Here is a 23,379-nt window from a genome sequence, read left to right as displayed (position 1 = left end):
ATTTCTTATTTATTTTATCTCGCGTATTAGAGCATCCGCAATGGGAATAATCAAAATCGATAACCAAAATGTGCCATATCAGCATTTGATTATCCATTTAGTTCATAATCAAACTTAACAAACTTGACCTCCATATTGGTTATTTTTGTATCCTTATAAAAAAAACCCCAACAATACGCAATGCACTTATGTCTAATTGCAAACAAGTTCCAATCACGCACCCGACCACACCAAATTATTCATCTCGATGAGACGATTCTAATGTGAGGTGTTTTTTTTAATTTTTTAGTTTTGAATTTGGTTATTGGGTTTGGTTATTGGTAAAAGTTGTTAAGTTTGGTTATGAAATCGGTGGAATTTGGTTATTTGCTAAAAGACTTGTAACTTTGCTTATTACAATATGAGATGTTTTTTTAGTATTGTTGTTAAATTTATTTATCCATACCAATTTGCTTATTACAATGTGGATGCTCTTATAAGCATATTTCAATCTAGGGTTTCTTTTGTTTATTGTTTAATGATAAGTGAGTAGTTGTATAGGTAAGGTTGCGGGGTGATTGGCATACCGTGACAAGGTCGGACACGTTTTGCTCCTGTTTTTCAAACAATAAAGAAAATGCAATTTTAGGTTACTAAAAAACATTTGGTGGACGAATCCGGGTATCGTCGGAGCCCATGTGAATGGGGTAATGAGAGTCCGAAACTCATTCTCTGTTGCGCATGGGTAAACGGTGACCCTAAGATTTCGCATCTTGCGGGGTATCTTTTTCAATCTAAAATTGAACGTTTTTAAGAACACCGATTGGAGCAGATGAGCCCGGGCCGATTGCGAGTGCTATGAACCCTACGATCGTACCTTTTTTTTAATTATTTGAAAAAGATAATTAATTTCCTAGGTTTTAGTTAATTTCAATCAATTGTCAAGGGGTGGCTACCTAAGAGCCAGTTTAATCAGTAACAACCCGAATTTTTAAGTCAGCACACATCACTGTCTCTGTGGATTCGACTCTGGTCTTACCGGATATTGTGCTACGTCCATCTCCGCCTTACGCATGGTGCAACCCATTAATTTAGGATTAGGAAATCGTCAAGCATTTAATAAGGAGAAGGATTCACTTTGGGTACAAATAGCGTTGAGCAAGTATAAGTTGAATGAACAGACTTGGCTTCCTCAGCTACCATGTAGAGGAAAGGCATCTATCATATGGAAGGATATTTGCTCAGTAGGGAGTTTGTGTGCGGATATGGGAGAATTTGTGATTCAGGGTTTCAAGTTCAAGGTCAACTAATGTACAAGGATTAAGTTCTGGAAAGACAAGTGATTGGGAGAGGAGACTTTAAGAGCTGTATTCTCAAGATTGTACATGATTTCTGCTCAACAAGAAACAGAACCAAGATAACTGGGATTTTCATTTCATAAGAATTTTGTGCGATTGGGAAAAGGAGCAACTTCTAACTCTTGTCCAGTTACTAAGTGTAGTGCAATTACAAGAGTCTCAAGAGGATTGTAATGAATGGAAGTGGAGCAAAAACCTGACCTTTTCAGTGAAATCTGCATATTCCAAATGGGAAGATCAGAAATTCAGAGAAGATAAAGAATTATATGCTGTCTGGAAAAACATTTGCCCCCCAAAAGTAGAGCTATTTGCATGGATGGCTGTATAGGAGTGTGTTTCAATCAGGTCTGTTTTGGTGAGAATAGGGATTCTTAATGATGAACTTGGTTTTTGTCCCTAATGCAACACTGAGGAGGAAACACCTAATCATCTTCTTATCTTATGCGATGATGCTAGGAGGGTATGGAATGAAATGATGACCTGGTGGCATATTGTTTGGGTCTGTCCTGTAACTTTGAAAGACCTTTTTTTGTTCTGGGATAGCTTCACCTTTAAAAATTTGGAAAAATCTTGCCGGCGAGCCACTTTTTATGCAGTTGTTTGGACTATTTGGCTGTGTAGAAACAATACAGTGTTCAATAACAAACCATGGGAAGTGGAAGACATTGTGGACTTGGTTAAAACTAGAGTGGCACTATGGATAAAAGGCAAATTTAATATGCATGATTATTCTGTGGAAGATTTCAAGTGGAATCTGGATGGAATTAGGAGAGTGATCGAAGGTGTAAGTGGTTTTTCTTAGAGTCAGTCTGGGTTGTATTGGGGTTGGGTCTGGTCTAGGCTGGTTTGGTTTGGTTTTTTGGGGTGGGCTTTTGGTCTTCTTTTCTTGTCTTTTGGGTTTATTTTGATCTCCATTTTGTCTAGGGTGGTATATTGTGGTTTTGGTTGTGTCGGGGTGTTTTTCTTTTGGTTTGTTGGGTAGGTCTTTGGTCTTTTTGGGGGTTGGGTGCAGTGTGTTTGGTCCTCCTGGTTGGGAGTAGGTTTAGGGTTTTTTCCCCTTTGCTGTGTGTGTCTCTCTTTTTTCTTTTAGTCTGTTTGGCTTTAGTCTTTTTATTTCCTTCAGAGTCGGGGGTCAGATTGGAATCTTGTGTTTTCTTCCTGTTCCAACTCCATTCTTTGGAGAGCTAAGAGTTCCTCTCTTGGCTATGCACTGCTGGAGCTCCTGAAGACTAAGAAGCTGTATAAGGATGTGAGGTCTTGCCATATTTCCTCTTTTCAACTCTTAAGTTTTGGAGGGCTAAGAGGGTGCTTGGGAGTCGAAACTTTTGGACAAGATGCTATGATTGTTGTTCTATGTGAAATTCCAATACTTATTTAAGCTTTGGAGGTCCAAGAGTATAAGAGCAGTCTGGGCCCTCTCTGCTTTGAGGTCAAGCTGTTAATTTCTGCTGATGTTTTGGGTGTCCTTATTTCTTAAATGCTTAATTACATCGAGTGAATATTATTCTCTCTTTTCAACTCCTAACTGTAAGAGGGCTAAGAGACATTTTGCATGTTTAGAATGCTGTTTGGAAATCCATGATCCGTTACTCTTTCAACTCCTCAGTCTTGGAGGGCTAAGAGTATTACATCAGTGGTCTCTTTTCTCTCTGTTCAACTCCCAAATCTGGGGAGGGCTAAGAGACCAATTGAATCTGTAGCCAACACTGAGAGGCTAGTTTCTGTTGCTGCTGGATCTGAACTGAATGCCGAACCAAATTAGTTTGAATTCTTTCTCTCTCTGGTTCAACTACTGTTTTCTTTTGTTTGCTGCTAGACATGAACTGAATGATGAACTGAATTAATATTTAACTTGCTGCAAATCCGTTTGAGCTGTGGAGATTCATGACCTAATGGGACTGAATTGCTAAGGTCTTGGTTGCTAATGGAGCTGAGCTGAGCTGGAGGATCTGAATGTCAATTTCTTGCTACTCAATCTTGGTGGGATAAGTGGAGGAATTTTGCTTCTCTACTGAGTCCTGCAGCTCTTTCAACTCCAATGTTTTGGAGCGCTAAGAGATGTTCCCTTCAGCTGCTTTTCTCAGTGAGGATGTTGAAATTGACGTCTACAGATGCCCAATGCGTGTCAAAAAAAAAAAACAGATGCCCAATGAATGTCAAGGTATTATGCAAGATGCCATCTTTGGTAGCTGGATGAAATTGTTTCAAAGGCTTTGCAATGATATTATCCTTTCTCTGTCATATGCTGCATTTGGAGCTACTCAAGTGCTGCCAAGTACTAGTTCAATTGCTGCTGATTAGTATTATGAGGAAGTGCCTAATTGTGTTTCATTTTTGCAGAAAAATATGGTGGGGATGGTTTTGGGCTCATTCAATTTTCTCATTGGATGAAATTTTCGTTTCTTTTGTTTCCTTTCCTTGGCCTTATACTATGTCTCATCCTATGTGGCTAGTATTTGGTCTCGTCTCGATGTACCATTTGTCGAGTTTTTTAATAAAAATCTTGTTGCCTATAAAAATAAAAATAAAAGAACTACCGTTTGCAGAATCTCACCCGCTATCTTTCGTTAATAAAAATCTTGTTGCATATAAAAAAAAAAAACTACCGTTTGCAGAATCTCACCCGCTATCTTTCGATCCCCTAATGTCTCGCGGGAAATGGTGTTCGTCGAAATCTCAAACCGTATCTTTGTGGAGGGAAACTATTCCTCTCTCACATTTCAGTCTCTTTGAAGCCCCCAACATCTCAGAATCTCTAGTTCCTGGGTGTAAATTTTTTCTATTATCTCCACGTTTGCCCCAGTTTTCAGTTTATCAAAGGATTCCTAGGCGTGATACTTTCTATTATCTCGTTCTATTGGGGAAGTAGAAGATCTGAACCATTGGATGTAAATTAAGGCTCCGTTTGTTTCGATGTAAAATATTTTTCATGTAAAATAATTTTTTGGAAAATAAACTTCAAACTTTTATTTTTCGGTGTTTGGTTGATATTTGAAAATATTTTCAGAAATCAACAAAATAGTGTAGAGAGAGAGGGGGGCTTAAACGGTTGAGGGATCTGAGAACATTAGAATTGAACGTGGGTTATGACTGACGATTGAGGAAACTGAGCAGTGAGAATTGCAGTAAAAAGGCATTGGGTTCATTTCGAAAAATAACTTACGGGAAGATTTAAGGGTAAGTCATTTTTTAATTGATGAAATATTTTCCATGTAAAATTGTTTTCCTATTTTTTTACACAACCAAATACCGAAAAATCGGTAAAATATTTTATACCCAAACAAATGGTGCCCAATGGAGGGCCATTTTGGAAAGATTTGGCCATGAGCAATGCTACTGGTACAATAGAAGTGGGCACAGACAGCATGTACAACGCGCGTTTGGGCCCGTCTTGGGTTCAACAAAAATAATCGGAGCCGCTCATTTTATTCAATATATTTTGCTTCAGATCTCAGTAAAAAATTAGCTCCATCCAACATCGATAAAAGAGTTTATGAAGCATCCAAAATTGCTTAAGAAAATTTCTGAAGCGATTTTTGATGCTTCGTTAAGGCCCTTATCGATGTCGGATAGGGCTGATTTTTTACGGAGACCTTAAGCAAAATATATTGAACAAAATGAGTGACTCCGATTATTTTTTTTGGATTCGAAACGGGCACAAACGCACGCCGTAGCGCTGTCTGTGCCACTTCTGCTGTACCAGCAGCATTTCTGTTTGGCCATAAAGCAAGCGACACGATGGACCATTTTCCCATTTCCAGTGTGGCTATTTGAGAGAAAAAGAGAGTGCCAAAACGTGTTTTCCGTTTTTCCACTTTCTAAAAACAGAAAAGTTTGCCTGCTTCAACTTTTCAGCGTTTCCCGGAAGGTTCTTTTTTCGTTTTTGCAACTTTTCACATTTTGCACCCATTTTCTTTTAAAGCCCAAAACATCCTTCAAGGACCCTATTATCCTATTTTGAGTGTTTGGCTGTTTTAGAGAAAATGAGTTTTTTGCAAAACGTGTTTTCTGTTTTTCACTTTCTAAAATAGAATTCAAAATGAGGGGAAAGATTCCTTTTTTGCTTATCAACTTTTCATATTTTGCACCCATTTTCTCGGAGGCCCAAAACACCCTGGAAGGACCCTGGTAACACCCAAGAAATCCCGTTTAAGTGCTTCTTGTTTTTTTTTTAATAAGTTCGTAATTTGCAGTTGTAATTTGTGTAATTTTTTTAATAAGTTTGTAATTTTTGTAATTTGGACGTCCGTAACATTGTAATTGTAATGAGTATGTTTTTCTTTTCTTTTCTTTTCTTGTACAGTAATTTGTACATTTATTAAGCTCAACTGTTGGAACAAGTTTAACAAAATTGATAAAAAAAAACTATTAATACACATTATAACAATTATGGGCAACATGGTAACCATAATTTATTTTCATAATTATCTCCCAAACACTACTTCTATTTGAAAATGCTTCTACATATTTCTCCCAAACATTCTACAAGATTCAAGACATTCTGATAATAATTCAAAAAGTCAAAAAATTAAAAATGAAAAGTTAAAAATGAGACCTCCCAAACACCCCCAAGAGTTGACCAATTCTGTTATTGGACACTTCGTACGGATAAGGTACTGCATAATTTGATACTTAATAAAACTTGAAGTAAGTTCTAGCTTTCTCCAAACTACAAGTGAGCACTCACTACGCGAGTGGGGAGAAAAATAAGGAAAATACAAACGGTTACGGGTCATAGCTATTTAGCTATTTTCTGATTGAACTACCATTTTGTCCAAAGCAGTTATTGTTGGAATGTGTATCACATCATCTAGATCGATATGCCCCATTTGTACTGGTTATAAGGTCTCAGTTTCCCTCTTCTTTAACACCTGGGTTTTAAGAAAAGTGTGGGTTGGACTTTTCAACTTTGTATCAGAGCATGCAATAGATCCTGGTTTCGAAACTCACTTCCTACCTAATAATTAAAATTTACACATGTTTAGCCCACTTATGGAAGAAAGTCTAGCTACACGTGAGGAGGCATGTTGAGAGTATAAATAATAAAGTTGCCCCTCTCTCTAAGGTACAAAGAAAGTATATCCGGAAATTACCCAGGATACACCAAAGATTATTACTCCTATGTAAACAACATTTCGTGGTTAACGATGATATCCACTGTTACGTGTATATTACAAAAAAACTACCAATGACTATTTAGATTAATGTGTCACACCTGGCCAAATTTTTAACAAATTCAAGATCCAAACATAGTAGTTATTAAGCCCACGATATGATTTTTTTTAATTTATTTTTGTTATCATTGCCCATGAGATGATTTATATACACGTTCTGCTTGATCACTCACGCTCCGGCTCTTGATTAAAACAATGCGGAGGGGGAATATTACTAATCCTTTTGTTTCTTTACTTTTCTTTTCTTTTTCTATAATCCGGAATCAATCCCACCAATCGTAACCTTAGAACAATGGCAGAGCCAGGATTTTAATTCAGGGGCGGCTTAGTATGACATACTCCCTCCGTCCCAAAATGGATGACAATTTTTAAAATTTGTGTCATTTTTCATTACTTATATCTTTCAATCTATAATGTTTTTCATGAATTTGAAAACCTTCTATAATAGAACTAATCGAGAACAAGATCCATATTGTATATTTTTTAAGATTTATTTTGAAAAATATAAGGAATTGATATTGACACAATGTAGACACCCTATTTTGGGCTTCTCATAATAGTTTATTTACGGTATTTGATTCTTCGATGATGAAATAGATCAAGAACATCCCGAGAATGTTAGTGTAATTGAGTTTTGAGCGGTTAAACCCCTTTTTACACCTTTTTGAACCTAACCTAACCTAAGCCAATTCTCAATCAAAATCCTACCTGAATACGCCGGTCCAAAACCAGCGTGCGCCGATCCATTTGCCACATTTTAGTCATCGATCAGGGCAGTTTGGACCTGAGTACGCAGGTCAACTACCTGCGTACGCTAGTCAAACTTGCTTTATTCAGTATGCAGAAACCATGATTAGGGGTTTACAGCACATGAGAACCTTCCAATCCGTCTAAAAAGCAGTTTTCGCCAGGGGACATCTCTTACACCCATCCCATTATTTTGTCCCTCTCATCCAATGAGGCAAAGCTATCAGTCCCTTGACTGGTATAAACTCCTATTTCTCCCTCTCTCCCTATATATACCCCTTTTGGTTATCCTAGCAAAGGGTTGGTTCACCAAGTAACAAGATTACCAAGTTGGTTCACTAAGTTTTAAGGTAATTGATGAAGTGGTTTTTGGTCACCTTCGGAAGAGGGGTACCTCAACTGTCCATCTAGTCCTTCAGCGGATGAAACGGCTTCGTGCATGCTCGATTAACAACCTGCAATACAAAACAGAAAAGCTATGGGCACCGGCGTGGCTGTCGCCATCACCCCTCCGATGCCTAAGTCAGTCGATCTGCTTTAGAAGAGAGTATGGACTGAGCATGAGTTCTATAATTTTTGCATTGCGTACCTTTGTGAGGTGGAGATGTGATCTTTATATAGGCATTTTGGGAGAAATCCCTTGGGACCGGGACTCTTAAGTCTCATCCGCTCGTGGCGGGTATAGATAGGTGTTGGAGTGTCCTCCTTACCTTAGGAATCCTCTGATTCTTATCAGGTTTGAGGAGTCCCTTCACTTTTGGACTCTTGTACCTGCTTATCAGGTTAAGAGTCCTTACGGTGCTGGGACCTCTTGGGCTTATCCGTACATGACGGAAATAGGTTGGTGATGGAGTGTCTTCCTCACCTTAGGACTCCCCTGATCCTTATCAGGTTTGAGGAGTCCCTCCTCCTGACCTTAGGAATCCCCTGATTCTTATTAGGTTTGAGGAGTCCCTTCACCTTTGGACTCTGCGATTATTATCCAGATCAAGAGTCCTTATGGTGGATGAATCTCTATGTTTATCCTCTAAGGCTCGTGGCCTAATCTCTTCGGATGAGATAAAGTCCTGCCTGTTCTATGAGTCTCATAGACTGTATGAACTTTTGCCGTGGAGTGTTTTATAAGTCTCTGGCTATAGGTTTGTCATATTTACCGAGTTCACCTGGTGAGCTGAGCTCTGTATTCTTCTATGAGCTGTGCTCGTGAGCTTGCCTTCGTCCTTGGACTGGTTAATAGAGGCTAGTTTTTATAGGCTATATTCCATGTTCTTGGGACTCTAGCTCGAGCCCTTAAGGCTGTGCTCACGAGCTCTTTGGTTTGGGCTGACCTTGGGATGACCTTTGGCCCTTAGGCTGGTCCATTAAGCTCAGTTCTTCAAGCTAAGCTCCATGTCACTAGGTCCCCTACATGGCCCGTCATGTTGTGCTAGGCTTCCTGGTTTGGGCTGACCTTGGGAGGTTATTTCCTACTTATCAGTAATCAAGTTGGTTTTCATCCTTTCAAGCCATTGTTTGTCCTTCTCTTGAAAGCAAGCAACACAACATCCATACTCATTCTACATACACACCTTCTATCAAACAACCCACAAGTTCAAAGCTAAATCATCTTTCAAACCTAAAACCAAGGTGTACACCTTTCAGTGTGGGGTCAAAATCCCTGTTTTATGCTTTGTTTACTGTCTATTCATCATTGTGAGTATGCTTAGTAACTAATTTACTCCTTTTTCATGTTAAAACTGTTAGCTGTATTTCAATACTCATATCTGCTGCAATGAAATACCTCTGGGGTCTTTCTGAACGTGTCTCTGAATCCAGAAGGTGCAAAGCCAGGAACTGACCAAAAGGGTATAACCTGCATGCTGCAGTGGTTTACCTGCGCACGCAAGTGATACTGAGGGCAGTGGCTGGCCATTGCATGGTAACTAGGCATTGGCCTCTATTTTTACCTCCACACTGTTTATAGGGTGTTTTATTCTTTTGGCGGCCTCTGAGCCCATACAACTACTTATAAATTGTATATTACATGTATATAATACTGTTTGGTTTGTTCTGGGTGTACACTGGTCATTTCCAGAGCCCAGAGGGTTGAAAATAAGAGTTGTGACTTTAAACTTATTGGCGTATGCTTGTGTTGGTGTGGCGTACGCAGGTAGTGTCAGCATGCAGTGACTTGATCAGTGTATACTGATTCTTTCTTGCGTATTTCATTCTAAGACAATGTCTTCCAGTCTCTTTAAAACTCTCACATCAGTCTGTTTTCATCATATACTAATTGTTTCAATAACGCGAGTATGTCATTTTATCACATTCTGCCAACATGTTATAGTTTTAATCCCCTTTAACTGTTTCCCTACCCTAACTGGCTAAAAATCAATTAAAGAGAGAGATTAAAATGTTTTACAAATGCCTGAATAGAGACTGATTTCTGGATTGGACGAGAGGGGTGCCTTAAAACTCTTTCCCTCTCGTAACCTGGCTCCCAAACCTCATATATCAAAGGTGACGACAGACCGGTTTACGCCTTTTCAAAATCAAACAACATAGCTAGCGTTTCAAGTTCGGTTCCTTAGGTGGCTTACCACAAAAATCCAAGTGACAACTCTAAATCGAAGCGTTTCGCTGCTCTTTTTCCAAGAAGGGCACACCCGATTTCATACGAAATTTTTGGGTGTGTGCCCACACACAAATATAAAAAATTGTCATCCAATTTGGGACGGAAGGAGTATATTTTTTATCAGAACATATACTAATTCTATCGTAAGGTTTTTGCTTTTTAATTCATTACATTTGAATATTAAAATGATTCTTTAGGCTACATCAATCATCACGTGCTCATTTTTTTATTTATGAAAGAAATTGAGAAAAGAGAATATAAAATAACTAATTTTTTATCAAATCAAACCAAAATTATTGAGATTATAAGTAGCTATATACGGAGAATTATTAATAATATTCAACTTTAGGTATATACAAAATAAAAATTTTAAAACTCAGACACTCAAGAAACTGGGACCGGAACCCGGGGGGCCCAACATAGCTCCGTCCCTGCCTTAGAGCCCGTGGGTGGTCACATTGTAAATCATACTCCCTCCGTCCCTAAATGTTTGGCACTTTTGGGAGTTCTAACTTTTAAGGAACAAATATTATTATATTGTGTAAAAATCAAGTGTCCAATCTTACCCTTCTAGTGTACTTTGAATAGTACTTGAAAATTTGAATTTGAATTTGAAATTTGGTGCCCAAAAGAAAAGGGTAACATAAGAAATTTACCATATTTTGCTTTTGACTTTTCAAAATGAACAAATAATATGAAACAATAAAAAACATGAAAGTGCCAAACATTTAGGAACGGAGGAAGTAATTCCCATTCCTCAGTTATTTCGTACAAGCTTCCGCTCCCTCATTAGGAGGGTGACCAAAAACATTTTTGCTTTTCGGAACTGATATAGCACGTTGACTGCTGTCCATAGTTGACTGCTACTACAGATCGCACTTATTAAATACTATATATCTGTTACCGCTGCTGCATTGGAAAGAACAAGAAGACGACGAAGTAGCCATGAATTGTTGCATCGCCATTTTGCTACTTCTCCTCCTGAAATTTGCTCCTTCTAGCAACAATATTCCAGACGATTTCACTTTCAATGGATATCTGAAGCTGGATGGACGTGCCGAGCTCAGTTCAAATGGCCTCTTCACTCTAACCAATTCTGCTACGCGATCGATGGGCCATGCTTTCTACAATTTTCCCATCCAATTCAAAAACTCCTCAAACGCTAGTGTTATTTCCTTTTCTACTACTTTCATCTTTGCAATTGTGCCCGGGTACCCGACACTCGGTGGCCACGGAATAGCTTTTGTTATGTCACCAAACAAAGAGATTCCCGGAGCCCTTCCCACCCAATATCTAGGGCTCTTCAACTCCAGCAACGACGGGAATAGGTCAAATCATATAGTTGCAGTTGAGCTCGACACTGTCCAGGACTTTGAGTTCAATGACATAAACGACAACCATGTGGGCGTCGACATTAACAGCTTGCGTTCAATCAAATCTGCTCCTGCAGGCTACTTTGCAGATCAAAATGGTTCTTTCAGGGAACTAAATCTCATAAGTGGTGACCCAATGCAGGTTTGGGTGGAATATGATGGCATCAACAGACAACTTAATGTTACCATGTCACCTATTCACATACCCAAGCCTGCACTCCCACTCTTATCCTTGACAAAGGATCTTTCACCATTCCTGCTAGAGTATATGTACGTGGGGTTTTCATCCTCCACAGGCTTACTTCAATCGGATCAATACATACTAGGTTGGAGTTTCAAGATGAATGGTCAAGCCCAACAAATCAATACGTCTCGCCTTCCGAAGCTCCCCCAAAGTCGACTAGTGAAAGATGATAAACAAATCAAGAGGATTTTGGCAATTATATTGCCACCAATAGCATTTCTTCTACTCCTAATCCTGATCTTGGGTTCTTTTTTCATGACAAGGATGAAGAAATTCATGGAAGTCCTCGAGGATTGGGAGGTCCAGTATGGCCCTCACAGATTTGGTTACAAGGATCTATTTATTGCTACAAAGGGTTTCAAAGACAGAGAACTCCTTGGGCAAGGAGGTTTTGGTAGAGTATACCGAGGTGTGCTTCCAACGTCAAATATACAGGTTGCAGTTAAAAGGGTTGCTCATGATTCAAGGCAAGGATTGAGGGAATTTGTGGCAGAAATCGCTACCATAGGCCGCCTACGGCACCCAAACCTAGTCCGCCTTCTTGGCTACTGCCGGCATAAGCAAGAACTCCTTCTGGTTTACGATTACATGCCGAACGGAAGTCTTGACAGGTTTCTTTACGGCCAGCTCAAGGGGACCCTAAATTGGATGCAAAGGTTTAAGATCATCAAAGACGTAGCGTCAGGCCTCTTCTATTTGCACCAACAATGGGTACAGGTTATCATTCACAGAGACATCAAAGCCAGCAATGTATTGGTAGACAACGAATTCAATGGAAGATTAGGGGATTTTGGGCTTGCCAAGTTATGTGATCACGGAACTGATCTCCAAACCTCTCATGTAGCCGGAACCCTCGGTTATATTGCACCTGAGTTGGCACGTAACGGAAAAGCAAGTACAAGCACTGACTTGTTTGCATTTGGGGCATTTATGCTAGAGGCGGTTTGTGGTAGAAGGCCAGTTGACCGACGAGCCTCTCCAGAGGAAGTCATTTTGGTAGATTGGGTATTCGAGTGCTTGGAAAGGGGCAACATTCTTGAGGCAATTGATAGACAACTAGGTACTGAATACGTGGTTGAAGAAGCTGAGTTAGTGTTGAAGCTTGGGTTGCTCTGCTCACACGCCATCGCTGCAGCAAGGCCAAGTATGACTACCGTCGTGCAATACTTGGAAGGTAGAGCTCAACTACCTGATAACTTGGGCGATATTATCAAGTCCCGCGATTTCAGTGAAGCCTCAAATGAGCAGGATGTGCTACCGACTTCTATTCCTTCATTGACGATCTCAGAGCCATTCACCTCTACAGGCCGTTGAATTACTTGTTCATCTATGACTGCTAGCTTTTTCAACAGAAGCTTTGTTTTAAGTTTCTATATATATCTTCTACTAATTATTTTGCCTTGTAATCTTAGCCTCTATTCAAATCCTACGTGTCTGTAATAGGGTTCTGAAACGCTGTATTGGCCAATGTAATGGATGCAGTCATGTGTAACATATATCGGATACATTGAGTGATGCGCCAAGGAATTGGGTGTCGCGACCTTGAATCTGTTTTAGGTACTAGCAAATGTATAATAAACTCCATTGCTAAGATGTTCTGATCTCATTCAATGCAATTTAAGTTTTCAATCTCTATTTTAACACCTACTATGTGTTTTGTACTTTTGTGCAATGGCGCCGTGCGTGATGTTTAATTTTCAGCTGGTTTTTTAGCAAAAAAATAAATTGGGATAATGGCATATGGACAATGGGTATCGAGATTCACCATCTTGTACTATTATGTTGGAAAACTTAATGCAATAGTACTTTTTAACTACTCCTAAGAAGCAAACAAAGTCAAATACTCTCTCAACTTTTCACATTTTGCACCCATTTTCTCAAGCCCAAAACATCCTTGAAGGACCCTACCATCCCATTTTGAGTGTTTGGTTGTTTGAGAGAAAAATGGATTTTTGCAAAACGCGTTTTATGTTTTCCACTTTCTAAAACAGAAGTCAAAAAGAGGGGAAAGGTACCTTTTCATTTCTCAACTTTCCACATTCAGGAGTGCTACATACACTGCCTGTTTCCACTACCCGCACTTCTTTTCTCTTAAGCCCAAAACACCTTTGAAGAACCCTGATAATACCCAAAAAACCTCCCATTTAAGTGCTATTTGTATTTTGTATTTTGTTTAATTTTTTAATAAGTTCATAATTTGTGTAATTTGGACGTTCGTAACATTGTAATGGTAATGAGTATGTTTTTTTCCCTTGTAATAGTAATTTGTACATTTAAGCTCAGGTGTTGAACAAGTTTAACAAAATTGATACTAAAAAACTATTAACACAGATTATAATACCATAGTAAACAATCAAGGGCAATGTGATAAAAAATCAACCCATAATTCATTCTCATCATCTCTCAAATACTACTCTTGTTTGAAATTGCATTATGCACATTTCTCACAAATACAAGATTCAAAACACATTCTAACAACAATTTAAAAAGTCAAAAAGCTAAAAAGTTAAAAATGAAAAGCTAAAAATGAGGTTCCCGAAGGGTTTCAAAGACAAAGGACTTCTTGGGTGAGAAGATTTTGGTAGAGTATACTGAGGTGTGCTTTCAACCAAGGTTCTGAATACTGTACCGGTTAAAGTACCGATTTATTTACTGTACCAGTATTGGTGAGATACCGGGTACTATTTTTTGGTATTGACCGGTACCGATCGGTATTGTACAATACTTGAATAAAACAATAAATTTAAAAGTAGTCCGGTATTGGTCGGTACTGGCCAGTATTTGAGCCAGGACGGAATTAGAGTTGTAGAGTACTAGATTTGGACAATTCTGGTACGTACCGGCCGGTACGATACGGAATTTGTCACACCCCAAAAATGAGAAGTGACCGGCCGTAAACCATGAGGCTAATCCATGAGACACGCAGCCTAAATAAATTTAAGTAATTGAAAATCAAATGATCTCTTTTTGTTATTAATCAAATCCAAAGTCAAATATGTCCCAATCATAAACATGGGGCACAACCATCCCATGAACCAAATAATATCTAGTGATCCAACAATAATTAAAAGAATTTGTAATCTGACTAATTGTTTCAAATGCGGAAGCGATTAATAAAATAAAAATATGATGAGACACCCTAGGGAGGTCAACAAAAGAAAATCCCCGAGATGTCGCAAGAGTCTTTGCCTAACTCCCCAACTTGCTTGAAAGAGAAGTTGGAATAAATCCGTCAGCTGACGAGCTCAGTGAATAGCAAGTATGTATAATAAATAAAGTTGAAAGCGGGGATTAAAATAATTTACCATTAAATCATAATTTGGCATAAAGGTGTCCATAGAATAATAAATAAATCAATGAAGCATTTAACCAAATAAATATTATTGGTGGTGATCACAACATTAACTCTATCAACAATGGGAAACTACAATCAAACAGTACCATGGCCAAAATAAATTTCATCAAAATTGAATCCAATATCGAACTTAGAGTCACCAGGGTTGGCAGCCTGTGGTACTTTTCCCTAAGACGATCCGGCGAAAGAAAACCTTTGAGCATTAGAGTCACTGGCCTAACACGGTCTTTTCCCCAATGGCCAAGGTCACCAACACGAGAAAGAATAAGTTCCCTGGACTTCCGAAATAAATGTTCCCATTAATATCCACCAAGTTCTCACCAAAAAGAATATTAACAATTGATCTCAGAAAATTTATCACATGCCAATTTATAGAACAACTTATAAACAGTTTTGAGTCTCCGAATAACATTCATATAAATTTCTAAAGGAAATACTTTTAAGAGACATAGGAATCTTTCGAAAATACGTAACATACTTAACTACTCACCTGGGTCCAAACGTAATGTACCCGAACAATTTACGCGAAATGAGGCTATCTTGAACAAGCAATCATATAGAAATATAATTATCACTAATTGGGTCAATATATCAATAGCAAAGAAAGACCACCTAAAAGAATATTTTACTAACCTAGACTAACTACAAAACTCACTGGACAACTACCAACCCAAAGCTCTAATTTACTGTACTCACAGCAGCAACCAAAATCCACCCACGGAAACTCCAAAGATTTCTTTGTTTTCAAGAACAATATCATGAGTACACCACCTGTCTTCATCTGAAACACCCAAAACAAACAACCCCAATATAAAACTAAACTTTGTTTCTACCACCAGCAAGAGAATGACACAAATCACCACCTCAATATGCCCTTCACAGCCACGCACCACACACCTCGCACAAATCACCACCGCATAAAGATGTTCTCTCTCTCTCTCTCCACAAAATAAAACCCATAATTAAACTTAGTCTCCAACACCAGGGTTTGATCAATCTGTGAACAGTACCCATCAAAGAAAAAGTAACGGATGAAGTAGAATATTACCTCGTCGAACCAAGAAGTTCGACGGCTGCGACTCTCCCAAAATAGTCAGAAGTTCTCTCAAGCTTATTATCTCAGACGTTCTCTCAAACAAAAGCCCTAATAACCTTTTGAATATCTGACTAAGTACAACTCTTATAACTACCCCCTAAATAACGTGGTACCCTAAACTATAGCTAATTAGTATTAGATAGAACGTAACAAAATTTATAAAATTACCATTCGATTCCACTATTTTACCCAAAATCAATTTTATACCCCAAATATTACAATCGTGTCAACAATATCTATAGCGCTTGCAAAGTAATTAATTTAACTAGTTTAGAATTTTGGGAGGATAGCATCATACAATTCTCTTCATATCAGTAGTACCATTGGGTAATTGGTAGTCTTGTTTTTTTGGTAAGTTAAAGACCGCAGTCATGTAATCCTTTAGTATGACACTCTGCTCCCGCTCTCAATTTTCGCTCTGCCCGTATGCACCTGCGCATATGTGACTCAAGGGAAGACACAACACAGATACGACACAAAAACAAGCCACCAGCCCAGCCAGAGCAAAAAAGGCCCTACGCAGCTCGAGTCCTTTAACTGTTAATAAGCACCCGTCTAGAAATGTTCCAAGATAAACACGTGGCCACTGGCCAGTTTTTCCGAGTGTTAACCACCTGCCGGGAGAAAATTCTTCCTTTTGACACTTTTTTTCAAGCTTTGAAAAACTGATATGGCGTCTCTAGCTTTATTGGAGAAGATCCTTTCATTCCTTATGTGAGGTATAGCTGCTGCCATAGGGAGATTATATACATAATTATGGGAGTACTCCTTTCTGCAATGGGAAATAGCCTAATTCAGTGTCCGATTCCAGCCCTTTGGGCTCCTATTGATCTGATGTAACTCCAGAATTCTCTTCCAAATGTAAGAAGAATGCCGACACTGTACTGTGGTGACCATTATGGTATCATCCCACTCATTGAAGTGATCTTCATATTTATATACTCAGTGCATCCGTGAAATTCAAGTCATCGAAGAGATTTTTCTTTTCAATCCTTAGCCTGAGGAATTTTTGGAATAATGATATTCAATGGTACTAAGAAGTTTATGTTTACGTTTCTTTCTCTTTAAAAACAATACCTTCTTTTAGTTTCTTTGATTCTAAAAGTTTGCATGGGTCTATAGGCCTTCCTACCGAGTTGATTGAAGATTCTAAATTTGTCCCTTTGACTGCTGAAGATCCTCAATATGGTCCACCAGTAAGTTTTGGTTAGTTCTTTGCCTATTTGTTTTGGATGTTTGCTGTCCGTTTGTTACATTTTATGTTAACCTTCGTCCAAAGATATGCATTAAGTTCCTGTTTTACTTCTACATTGCGTAGTTTGGATGGTGGAATCCTTACGTTGGAATTGGATTGGCCATTGTACCTTTTATCAGTACCCTATGACTGTTAGCCATAATAGAAAAATGATTCGAAGTGAACATCGCAAGTTATCTGGAATCAGACTTCATATTCATATGCCATCCTTTTTTGTCTGCTACTTTGAAAGGAGTGAAGTACCACCGACATACATTATTACATGCTATTTTACGTCGATACTTAACTTCTTCGTGTTATATAGAATGACTAAAATGGAAACCTCACAACTGGTCTTTGCTACAGAATCCTGGGGTATGTAGATTAGAAGAATACAACACTTGCATATGCACCCCCTCGCAACATAGTATAGATCTGTGGAGCAAGTTCACTGCTTTCGACTGAGCTTTATGATTTGGAACCATTTTGACTATGGGACTTGCTCAAATAATAATGCATTTTTTATTTGTCACATTGGAGAATATAACCTCCTGTATATTGAAGATGATGTGAGTCGTGACATTTTCAGGATTCTCTTTTAACTTTTTCTGCATTCAGACTTGGTACCTGCTAAGAAGCACAGATACGGATAAAGATACGGATATGGATAAGGATACGCGGATACGTGATTTTTTCAAAAAGAATGATACAATACGTAGGGGGATACGTTGATAAAAGTAAATAAAAAATATATTCTATATAATTTTTAATTCCAAAAATTTCATTAATGATTAAAGTTTTCTATTACACAAGTTCACCATTTCACATGCCGAGAGATATATCTACGTATAGTTATATATAACTGTATCTATATAATTTTATATATATTTACATACACACAACACGCGAGAGATGAGAGATGAGAGACGAGACTTGCAAGGTTGTCGAGAGAGAGGATATCGTCGGTGTGTTTCTGGTGTCGATTGGTGGGGAAAAAACAAAAATATAGTCCTACTTGCAATTTTAACCGATATGTTTTAAGTAATAACATATTTACCCTCGTGTGTATCCAAAACGTATCCGAGCATATCCAAAATGTATCGGATACGTATCCGGAGCGTATCCGTGAGTATCCGAAACGTATTGGAATACCAAAAATAATTCTAAATGTATGATACTTGAAAAAAAGCGTATCGGATACGTATTTGGAGAGTATCCAAGAGTATCAGTATCCGTATCCGGATACGATACGTGATACGGAGGCCAAAATAGAGTATCCATGCTTCATAGGGTACCTGGAGTTGATTCAAAACTTCCTCCTGAACAGAGGAAAATTTGTATGTTAGATGTTGTAAATATAACAATATCCTGATCAAATGAGGTTGAGATTTACATCTTGCTTTGCAGGCTTTATTGTTGTTGGGCTTTAAAGTGGAGGAGGCAGCAAAGGTAAAATTTAGTCTTCTATTGTTGTTTACAGCTTTTTAAGTGGTGGTCGTTGTTAATGATTGTTTTGATGAGGTTGTGGATAGGTTAGAACAGAAGGGGTGGACACCATGTTATTCTGAGTCATCTTTATTAAGTGTATCTTCTTCTGTTGAAATTGGTACTTCAGATTTATGATCAGATTATGCATCTTGATTCCTGGATATTCCTCATAAAAAAATGACTAGTTCAAGAAAGAATTTTGTAACTAGGTCTCTCTCTCTCTCTCCATTGTAACTTCTAAGATGGTCTCTTTGTATTAACCTTCTTCAAGTTGAATGACCTTATCAAAAGCTTCCTAGAAAAGACACGGTGCTGAACTCTCTAGAAATCACGGAATTGTTGTCAGGAAAGAAGGTTATTTCGTAGCTTAATTATAAGGTGTGTACTTTGTTGCAGATACAGCAACTTTTGAAAGGCATGGATGGTGAATTCCTAGAGGTAACTTTCCAGATAGCATCTCTCTGTTGCTGTACTGTGTTTCTAAGGAAATGAAATGAGGGAAAGAACTACACAAGGAGCCTTTGTGTTATTAAGGATAGCTTCAAGATTACACACATATATTTTTTAATTACTGGGCGCTGCCAAATATTTGTTCTTGTTCTAAATTTGAACAAAATTTTTCCCTGCGAAGAACTCAAACCTGAAGATGCTTTAACTACCACAACCCCATTCTTAAACATTGTTCAGGATTTTTTGTTTTGTTTTGTTTTGATGTTTTCTTCTTGAGCTGAGATTTTTTCACATGCTTCTTGTTTTCCCTGAGAAAAGGTTTAGTGTCTAGTGAGAGAAAAGAGTAGAAACAAATGTTTTACCAAGAGAAGTTCCATTAGTAGAGTATAGTCAAGAAGCGTGTTTCTCTGTAATTTCTTGACTAACTGATACCATGTTTTCCTTGTCATATTGGTTGTTTACCTATTTATTCCAGATTCTCTCGTATGAATGAACTGCAGCAGTATCATTATGAATCCAATCAACTTTTTCTGCATCTAATTACTATGCAGTGATACTTTGTGGAACGAAAATTGCATATCCGTCATTACGATTTACACTTCAGAATTTATACTGCAGGTTATCTTCTGTACTGAAGACATGATTACTCGCTCGCTGTGGGAGGCAGTTAATACAAAGCAGCCCAATTTGGATACTGTGAAGGTTAAGATTATATCCTGCTTGGCATCCTTTTTATTTTAATGATCAACTACTCTGCCTTTTGATTTCCCAGAGTGGTGTGCATTAATGAAGTGCATTTCTAGGTATTTCCCAATTCCATATTTGTTACCTTTGATATTTAATCACATACTGGTACAGTTGATGCAAAGTGTTAGTTGAACAGCGAAGGGCTGAGTGGAAGTCATCAGACTTACACCAACTGCTCACCCTGAATCACAAATTGTAATGTGCAATATACAGAGTAGAGTAGGGGCTCAGATCCAATGGTACGGTTGTAAATCTCGTGGCTCTCGCCCATTCAAAATCATGATGAGGTCTCCTGTACATTTGTTCTCCGAAGCACCTCAGAGCTCAGTGGGTCCTATCAACCTTGACCTTGAATTCGAGATATCGTTTAGATGGCTTCCCCCAAGCAATACGCACAATATTACCTAATCCCTTAGTCGGTTTAATTCATACCTAGTTTGCACGGTAACATTCCATTGCATGTGGTAATTGTGAGGAAATATACAACAGATGTTAATATGTTTCAGTTGAAAATTGTTATTGTTTCTAGCAGTCCACATCGTTCACCATATGAAACACCAAAGGTAATATGGAGGCAACATGATGTGTGACACTGTGAATGTGTCTTAGCTTTTTTCCCTCCATTATTTGCTTTTCTTCTTCTTTTTCTTTTTCTTTTTCATTTTGATTATGGGAGGAGTGAGTTGGGTGACTAGACGTACCCATTGTGGAAGTGCGGAGTTTTAGGGCCTAATAGCTCGAAAAAAAACTCCTGTAAACTACTACCTATTCTGTTCCACTTAGTGCAGGCAAGCATCTCTGTCACAGCTTGCGAAATCATTCCATAGAATTCACGTCATATTTAATCAATATGGATATTGTTCTGAATCCACATAGTATTGATTCAAATATAATCAGTGTTCCATGCTTTGCAGATTGCAAATTCGGTGCCACGAATATGTTTCTTATCTGGTCTTATGGGGGAAGAAATGATGATGTTCGTTGACGCTTTTCCTGAAATTGGTACACCGGATTTTCTTATTAGTAGTACTCCATTTTACCAGTCAGGATTTGGGTTAATTGTTTCTGATCATGGTTTTAGTTTAAATTGAGACACCTTAGCATAATCAACATGCAGTAGGGTCTCCTTTTGACTTGTTCAGATTTCAGATCATGGTGTGGCCAAATTTATGACATATTTCAAACTTCCAACAAAGTCCTTGTAATTTTTCTTTCTCATGACAAAAAGTATGGTTAAATAAGTTGTATACCCGCCAAAGTAAAGTTATAAAAGAACCTAGACATTGATTCCTTGTTTGGTTGCTGTCTTTCAGAATCATGTTTCTGGAAATACTGTTTAGAATGCTCATTTTCATAACAAAAACACTTCTGGTATCTAATTCATTTCTTAGTGGTATGGTTTTCAAGGTTATGAAAATATCATACTTTCCCAAAAGACCCGTACAAAACTAGTTTCTGAAACCGTCAAGCCAACAAGTTTTATTTGGTTTTCAGAAAATAAACCTAGAGAACAGATTCTGAAAATTACAAACAAACAATATTGAAACCCAATTTATCTTAAAATATCCACAACCATCAGCTTGTTATAAGGTACTAAAGCTACATATTAGATAGACGAAGCATCTTGTCTCGACTCAAGGTGTACACATCCAAGATTTGCATGGAACAAATTGTGTTTCCATTATGTGAGATATGAGGCATTTCGAGTCTTTATAGTTGATGCATTTGTCAACTGCTTGTGAAAAGACTTGCATAATTTGCTCTTTATCCTAAACCAGATTTTTCATTGAGAATCTTTTCGGTTTTCGGCTTTGATATTCATTTACGGTTTTGGCCTCATTACTCGGTGCTATGCAGGATTAGAACCTGCTGTATTTGCAGCTCTTGTTCCCAACAGCGCTGATAAACCGCTACAAGAGTTGCTTGAGGAGAATATGGGAGACCATGAAATGCTTGTAAGCTAGCTAACGTCTCCTTGATTTGAATGCAATTTTCTTTGCATTTATCTGCTCATTAGCTTACAGTAGATTTTCTACTTGGATAGTCTGCAAAGCGATCAGGCTAGGCATTGCCAAATGCAGAATAGAGATTTGGAGGATCAAGAATTGAATGACCAATCACGATATTGTCTGTATGTGCCAGTAGTTCTAGCTTGACCTCATCCGCACGGTTACATTCTATTTTCGGAGTCAAATTATTGCCGAAGATGACCACTGTTTTTTTTCTCCCTTGTTCTCTCAATAATTATCGAGTGTAGTAGGGAAAGAGAAGGATATACAAACAAGCTTATGTGTTTTTGTATATCAATAAAAGTGCACCCATCGATTTAGGTCTTGTGACTGTCTCTTTCTTGTTCTGTTCTTCTCTTGGCTGGAAAAAATAATTCTCGTTGTACAGAATAAAAGAAAAATGAAATGAAGCTGCTGTTGTAATGGATTACCATTTGGACATGATCTTTTCTGTTCTTGGTTTCTTTACCTTGTTTTCCTCTTTCATATGGATAGCTGTTTTTGGGCATTATAGACTTGAGACTTCTCTTTCATCCCTAAGTGAGTTTCTTACCCAAACCATTTACTGTAAGTTTACACTATACCAATTACTACGCCTCGCCCCCTCTTCCCGCATCCCTAATTTGTCAAAACTAGGAGAGGTTGCGATCTGGATCCCTGGGTATAGGCTCTAGCTTTGTCTCAATGGTGCACAGACCACTAAAATTATAGAGTTCTTTCAATAGTACATAGACCACCGAAGATTACTGGAATGGAGTAATATTAGCATATCCATTGTTACGTGTATATGAAAATGTTAAGGCTATTTAGCTTAATGTGCCCCCTCTCGGCCAAATTTTAGCAAATTCAAGATCCAAACATAATCCCACATTACGTGATGGTTGATGATCCTTCCTGATCAGAGATTTGTTTATCCCCGGCCTTTCTCTCTTGGGAGCATTAATGTGCATCGATGTATTTCATTGGTCGAGTTTTTGTCGAGGGCTGTTATTCCCAACCCCCCCCCCCCCCCCCCCCCCCCCCCCCCCGACACACACACCCCCCGGCCCCACCTCCCCTTTTCCCGAACTACCCTCTCCCTCTCTCCCTCTCTCTCTCTCTCTCTCTTTTACAGTTTCTTTCTTTCTTTCTTTTTTTTCCTTTTCTTTTCCGGTTTGGTTTTTTTTTTTTTAATTTCCTTTTCTTTCTTTTCGGTTTGATTTTTTTTTTCTCTTTAATAATAGGTTCAAGTCTAATTCTAGGCTTTATAAAGTAATTAAGAAAAAAAAAGTGTTTCAATTGATCATGTTTATACGACTATTTTATTTTTCTTTTTTTGTCCTTTATAGATTAAAAAATATAGTTACGAAAATAAGTGTTTCAATTTTCAATCTTTTTGAATCAGTGCAAAGATGTTATTTTTCTGATCATTTCATCCTAAATGGTCGTGATAAATTTTTGGCTCCAAGGCCTTTCAATGAACACCCTAACCCAGTAGTATGTTGTTTCAAATCACATTTCTACTCCATAGG

The 23,379-nt window shown here is 38.1% G+C and overlaps 3 protein-coding genes across 3 annotated transcripts in view; all 3 read left to right on the top strand.

Annotated features, from left to right (window-relative positions):
* LOC131300293 (L-type lectin-domain containing receptor kinase V.9-like) overlaps positions 1-13,080 on the top strand; it is a 43,784-nt gene extending 30,704 nt beyond the window's left edge. Inside the window, exon 3 of the mRNA XM_058326055.1 lies at positions 10,868-13,080. Within this exon, the coding sequence (XP_058182038.1) occupies positions 10,868-12,803 (1,936 nt within the window). The 3' untranslated portion in view covers positions 12,804-13,080. The remainder of the gene's footprint in view (positions 1-10,867) is intronic.
* Positions 1-22,269, top strand: part of LOC131300295 (uncharacterized) — a 61,740-nt gene extending 39,471 nt beyond the window's left edge. The window contains exon 9 of the transcript XR_009190910.1: positions 22,030-22,269. The gene's annotated coding sequence lies outside the window, so the exon portion shown is untranslated. The remainder of the gene's footprint in view (positions 1-22,029) is intronic.
* LOC131299825 (uncharacterized) lies at positions 16,811-22,269 on the top strand. Its single transcript, XM_058325396.1, has 8 exons — positions 16,811-16,841; positions 16,982-17,136; positions 18,582-18,623; positions 19,059-19,100; positions 19,731-19,814; positions 20,774-20,861; positions 21,717-21,814; positions 21,904-22,269. The coding sequence occupies exons 1-8, from the start codon at positions 16,811-16,813 to the stop codon at positions 21,922-21,924; spliced, it is 561 nt and encodes a 186-aa protein (XP_058181379.1). The 3' UTR covers positions 21,925-22,269.
* Positions 22,270-23,379: the final 1,110 nt, after the last annotated feature.

Source organism: Rhododendron vialii, chromosome 9a (genome assembly GCF_030253575.1).
Source record: "Rhododendron vialii isolate Sample 1 chromosome 9a, ASM3025357v1".
NCBI lineage: Eukaryota > Viridiplantae > Streptophyta > Magnoliopsida > Ericales > Ericaceae > Rhododendron > Rhododendron vialii.
The sequence above is the reverse complement of the archived record's forward strand: the minus strand, read 5'-3'. Positions and strand labels throughout refer to the sequence as shown.

Coding starts and splice junctions, on each gene's coding strand:
- LOC131299825 (XM_058325396.1), top strand. CDS start 16,811: ATGCCGACACTGTACTGTGGTGACCATTATG. Junction 20,862..21,716: donor TGACGCTTTTCCTGAAATTG/GTACACCGGATT, acceptor GGTGCTATGCAG/GATTAGAACCTGCTGTATTT. Junction 21,815..21,903: donor TGGGAGACCATGAAATGCTT/GTAAGCTAGCTA, acceptor CTACTTGGATAG/TCTGCAAAGCGATCAGGCTA.